The 5,968-nt window shown below is 34.6% G+C and overlaps 1 protein-coding gene across 1 annotated transcript; it reads left to right on the top strand.

The window, feature by feature from the left end:
* The first annotated feature begins 1,374 nt into the window (after positions 1 to 1,374).
* On the top strand, positions 1,375 to 5,193 carry LOC108219694 (gamma carbonic anhydrase 2, mitochondrial). The gene is made up of 5 exons (XM_017393193.2): positions 1,375 to 1,706; positions 1,864 to 2,007; positions 3,561 to 3,686; positions 3,997 to 4,148; positions 4,594 to 5,193. Exons 1-5 carry the CDS (start codon positions 1,592 to 1,594, stop codon positions 4,879 to 4,881), a joined length of 825 nt encoding a protein of 274 aa, XP_017248682.1. The 5' UTR covers positions 1,375 to 1,591; the 3' UTR covers positions 4,882 to 5,193.
* The last annotated feature ends 775 nt before the right edge of the window (positions 5,194 to 5,968 follow it).

Consider the following 5,968-nt stretch of genomic DNA (forward strand, 5'->3'; position numbering starts at 1 on the left):
ATCCCTTATAATTGTTCATTGGCATGATGCCAGGGACTATGTGAATAGTTATCCCAATTTGTCGACAATCATTCACAAATTTGAGAAAAATATCAGTATCATAGAAAAGGTGCGTGACAATAACATCAACCTCACAACGACTGATCTTGGATAATCTAGAGATTGAGATTGAAGAGTTTTTAAGAAACTGTGTATAAGGGATGCATACAACAATCAGCAAATACGTAAACCCGGTGATGCGGCATCATTGCCGTGAGTTTCCATGACTGGCTGAAGAAGAAGATGTCTATGTCGACGGTAGTAGATCACAGAGATGATACAGACGCTTGAAAATAGTTTTGACGGATTCTGGAATTCAAAATTTGAATTAAGAGGCGGAAGTTTAGGTAACAGAAGCGCTGAAGCGGAGCGTGTGGGGTGGGGGAAGCGGGGAGGGGGGGGGGGGTCGGGTAAAAATTCTGGGTATTCTGAAATGGGTCAAAAAATATGGGTAAAATGATGGGCTTCGCTAGTAAGTATTAAGAATATATTGAAATATTGAATATTGATTGATGATTATGTCATTAAAAATCCTACATATATAGAAAATATATTCTCATAACTTTTCAAATTTTAATTATATTTAGTTTTATTTAAAATAGGCACGTGTCTATCCCTGGATGATTTGGTAATTTTTTCAACTAATTAATTTATTTCACAAATTAGGACTATGTACAATGAGAATTTGTATTTAGCACCTATTAATAATTATTCTGTGTAATATTTTATTATTATTATTCTTTTTTTGATTATAATTATAAAGATAATGAAGTTCGAAAAATCATCAATTATATTTTTATTGAAACAACCCGGGTCAAATTCCGAGTCTTTTTTGAAAATCGGGTCAAGTCCCGAATTCCAAATCCGAATATAAGTTGTCCATTGCGGGATAATACCATCAGCCTTCGTCCCCATCTTCGGCAACTTAAACTTTCGAGAGTTGACTCTGATACCATATGAAATAACCAGTGTCAATTCCCGAGCTTTTTCCGAAAATAGTGTCAAGTCCCGAATTCCGATTCCGAATTTAAGCCGAAATACACCGGCCCAAGTTTAATAACTTTCGCAATCCACAAGCTCATCACAACCTCCAATAGATCATGATTTGTTGGTGCAATTGGTTGAATCCTTATGCTTATAAACTGAACTAAAGTCTCGACACTTCTCGATGTGAACTGAAGTGTTACAATTATAATATTATATATTTATTGAAATTTTGATTTTGGGAAATTCAAATTTGTTTTCAATTCAATTTAAATTTTTATATTTGAAATCCGATTAAAATCGAATTTAATATGGATTTGATAAAATAATTTAGATTCAAATTTATTCCATGCATCACCGCAGCCGCAGGTACACTTGCTCAAAATGAAAATAGAGCGACTGCGGGAGTGAGAGTTACTATTTACCGCGTCGGTCTCTATAAGAAACTACCCCACAGTTAATCCAGCAGGTCTCCCCAATCCCCATTCGTGTCTTCCCCAATTCTATAGCTGACCACAACAAAACCCCTAAAATTATCAAACACGATTGATCGTTATAGAAGATAACAATGGGGACATTGGGAAAAGCAATCTACACCGTTGGATTCTGGATCCGTGAAACTGGCCAAGCAATCGATCGCCTCGGTCGCGGCCTCCAAGGCAAATACTACTTCCAAGAGCACCGTATGTTTTCACTCCAAACCCTAATTCTTACCATTCTTAGCTTCTGCCAACATTTTTTGTTTTTTTTTGATAATTTATTTGTGTCTTCTCAGTTTTGTTTGAATTGGTTCGTGTAGTTGTGGTTCTGATGTGTTTTTATGATGCATTTTATTTCTAGTTTCGCGACACAGGACACTGATGAATGTTTATGAAAAGTCTCCTGTGGTGGATAAGGATGTGTTTGTGGCTCCGAGTGCTTCTGTCATTGGGGATGTTCAGGTCGGGCGGGCTTCGTCTATTTGGTATGGATGTGTTTTGAGAGGTAATTGCTACTCCAATTCGGGAGTTGTCTTCGTATTCTGCTTATTCATTACCCAAAACTAATATACATTTGTGATAGGATCATTGATTATCATGTGTTAAGTCCTCAGTAATGTCTTTTTTTTTTTTTTTTTTTTTTTTTTGTCATTGTATATATATTCTATTGCATATGGGTTAATTATCAACTAGGTCTAGAAAATATCAAGTGGATCACTCGGAAATTTTTGGTCTCATTTGAATCACTAAAGTCATAAAAAATGTCAAATAGATACCTCTAATAAAGTTTACTTCTTGAAAAGATATTAGAGGTATCTATTTGATAATTTTTATGAATTTAGTGATTCAAGTGAGACCAAAAATTTTCGAGTGATCCACTTGATATTTTCTGGTGTAATAAGTGACCTAGTTGATAATTAACCCTATTGCATATCATCCTGTCGAACTTTTTACCTGCATCTCATGCAACTTAAAAGTTTGATTTTTTGGTAATTAATCTTAAGTCTTGCTTTTTACCTGGCTATTTGCCAGAAAATAACAAATGGTTTAATGTATCTATGTGTGTATTGTTGGCATACAAGTGCTTGATTTGGTTCTTAAGGACCAGGAATATGGGTGCAGTGTTTTGTAAAAAGTGAATCATTACGCCGTACTCGTCAATCTTCTTTAAACAAGACATATGCAGATGTTATATTGAGTTATTGATATGTGTGTTCACTGTCACTATAATAAAGAATCAAATTTGGCTTGGTTGATTAATGTTAATTAGAGGAAAGAAGATCACACTTGGACTTTGTTACTTGATAATGGCAGTTTGAATTCTGCCACCAAATAGGATCATACAGTTGACTCTATAGTCTATTCATTAATTTGAATCATATTATAAACCCTTGTGAGGTTCGTGGAATTTACAACTCCATATCTGTGCCTAAATATCAGCCAAGTAGATATATGTGTCTCAGAAGTCAGAAGTTGTATAAATTGCCTAATTTGGTTCTTGAGGACTGGCAGGATGCGCTTGCTGGCTTGCAGAATAGTGAATCATTAAACCTTATTGATAAATCTTCACATTTTGATATTAATATTGAGTAAATTCTTATGCACGCAGTGGAACACCACTACACCACTGAAGTATGAGTACTGTAACTGTTTTTCACAATAAAGGATTAAATCTTTTTTAGTTAGCCAACACTAAACATTTAAGGATACACGGTTCAGTCACACTAAGTTTTGGTTTTCTTGGAGTGATTTCCTAATTACCAATATAGAAAATTTGAGTCCATATGAAATTGATTCTGTTGCATGTGACTTATATAGCAGGGACCAGAGAGTTACATGTGAAAGCTTAATGATTTATATAGTATGCCGTAAGCTCTGGTATATTGGTTTAAGGGTTTTCAAGTCATCCTTTTTATTGTAATTTTTCTTACCTAATGCGCTACAGGCCACTGTCGAGCTATTCATTATCCTGCTATCCTTTACCTACAGTCCTACATATTGTCTCATTAAGGATATGTTTTATGTACCGTTCATGTGACCGTGACTACTTTATTGCAGGTGATGTCAACAGCATTCGTGTCGGGTCAGGTACAAACATACAAGACAATTCTCTTGTTCATGTAGCCAAAACTAATCTAGCAGGGAAAGTACTTCCAACAATTATTGGGGACAATGTTACCATAGGTGAGTGCCATATATTCAACCTTTACTCATTTGTTGTGTCTGTACCATGAATGCATCCCATTTTTAATCTGTTTCTTGTGATTTCTGGAAATTAAACATAAAATATTATGAATGTATTTATTGTAGGTTGCCTATATGTTTAAAAGTTATTGTTCATCCATAAACATATATTGAGGGCGCAATTCGAATGTAGGATTTTAGAAAGTAAGATTCGGGTCGTAGAGCCATATTTACATAATGGGAGTATCGACTAATTTCTTCTCTTTGGGTTTTAGTGAAAATGATGTGATCTTCTAGTTAAATGGTACAGGTCACAGTGCAATCATACATGCATGTACTGTGGAAAATGAGGCATTTGTTGGTATGGGTGCTACCTTACTGGATGGCGTTACTGTTGAAAAACATGCTATGGTTGCTGCTGGTGCCCTAGTGAGGCAGAATACAAGGATCCCCAGTGGAGAGGTATGTAAAAATGTCACATTGAGCTCCATTTGAACATTTTACAATAAGCTCTTGCCTCTTGGTGATTGATATCAAGAAGTTGCATAGTGTTTGTGGTATTTGTTTACAGTAATTGTTTATGCTGATCTTAGCAGTGGCATATGTTTTTTATCCTTGGCCAGTGCACTATTTTTTGGTTACAAAAAAGAAGTTTGCAGTTCCCACTGTTTTTAAGTTAGAAAAAAAGAGCCACAATTAGTAAATTTAATAATCCAACTCTTCTTTAACTGCTCTATATTTTCCGGGTGTGTTTTTGTTTGTTGATATTTCTATATTTACTTCCTTCTTTGCCGACCGTTTTAGTCCAGTTATTGAGGGTAAGTTCTGCAGTAATTTGTTGTAAATAGATTAGTCTTCTTTCTTTTTTTCTTTTTTTGCTAAATATAAATGTAGTCTTCAATTACAGGTATGGGGAGGTAATCCAGCAAAATTTATAAGGAAGCTCACTGATGAAGAAATAGCTTTTATTTCCCAGTCAGCCACAAATTATACCAATTTAGCTCAGGTTCATGCAGCTGAAAATGCAAAAAGCTTTGAAGAAATTGAGTTTGAGAAGGCACTCCGTAAAAAGTTTGCAAACAAGGATGAGGAATATGATTCTATGTTAGGCGTTGTCCGTGAAACACCCCCAGAGCTTATCTTACCTGATAATGTCCTACCAGAAAAGGCGGCGTCAAAGAGTCTTAAAGTGTAAGAGTATCCGTCTGAGGTACCTTTTATGATGTGATTAAGATGGATGTTTGCTTTCCATCAAGTGGAGTAGTATTATGGCCACTGCATGTCATTTTAATAATTTTTTGGGGCTAGGCTCAAGTGCCAGAGGTCTGATTCCCTTGTGGATTCTTTCCATATTGCTCTGCTCACTCCTTTTTATGATGAGACTTAAACGGCATCTTGAGATATGGCCAGTACAATTGAAACCTATATTTGCTTATGTTGCACTGAGCGAAGCTGCCTTTTTGCAGTTATTTAACCTGAAATAAGAACCGAGTCCAGTGTTATTTTACTTTTTGTTTGGAAAATTTTAAACCAGCTTTGTGGTTTGCTTTAGCTAACAGTGCAGTGAAAGTTCCCGTCTCAGTCCATATGTGAAAGAATCTCTGATTAGCAAGGTTTGCTCCCAAGTTGATGTAGAAAAATGTTGTTCTGGTATCTAGATTACTGGTTAGAGCATGTGGTATTAAGTGCAACATGGGCATGGTCATTGAGCGTGTCAACCTTTTATTGTTTCATCAAAGATTCCATCCTATTTTCTGTTAGCTCATTGATGCTTGGGGCTGGTTCTTTAAACATGTAGACCTGTTATCAGAAACTCCTGCACACATAGTCACTTTACCACGGGGATGATTATTGTGTAAAAACCGAATTGAAATAATCAAAATACTGAATAAGCACAAAAATCATAATTAAATAATTTTGGTTTATTTTGCTGAACCGAATTTAATATTTCGAAAATCATAGTCGAAACAATTTTGGTGAATATAGAATACCAAAATAAAAATCCGAATTTATAAAAAAATTAGAAAAAATTAGAGAAAAACAAAAACAAAATTAATATATTTTATTAAAATTAATAGTTTCAAACTAAATTATTATTAGATTTTTAAGTTACAATCCAAGTTACTCACACTTATACTAGAATCCACAATTTAGTTCAAACACACATATTATTTAATTAATATTTATATGAACAATTATGAAATATGAAATATCATTACATACAATATGAAATTAAAATACTACAAACGTCGCTCACTACTCAAGAGTTATTAACTAAATTA

This window comes from Daucus carota, chromosome 5 (genome assembly GCF_001625215.2).
Source record: "Daucus carota subsp. sativus chromosome 5, DH1 v3.0, whole genome shotgun sequence".
NCBI lineage: Eukaryota > Viridiplantae > Streptophyta > Magnoliopsida > Apiales > Apiaceae > Daucus > Daucus carota.

Excerpts from the sequence above, each read along its gene's own strand:
- LOC108219694 (XM_017393193.2), top strand. The coding sequence starts at position 1,592 with ATGGGGACATTGGGAAAAGCAATCTACACCGTTGGATTCTGGATCCGT. Across the intron at positions 3,687-3,996 it reads TGGGGACAATGTTACCATAG|GTCACAGTGCAATCATACAT; the intron begins GTGAGTGCCATA and ends TAAATGGTACAG. Across the intron at positions 4,149-4,593 it reads CAAGGATCCCCAGTGGAGAG|GTATGGGGAGGTAATCCAGC; the intron begins GTATGTAAAAAT and ends CTTCAATTACAG.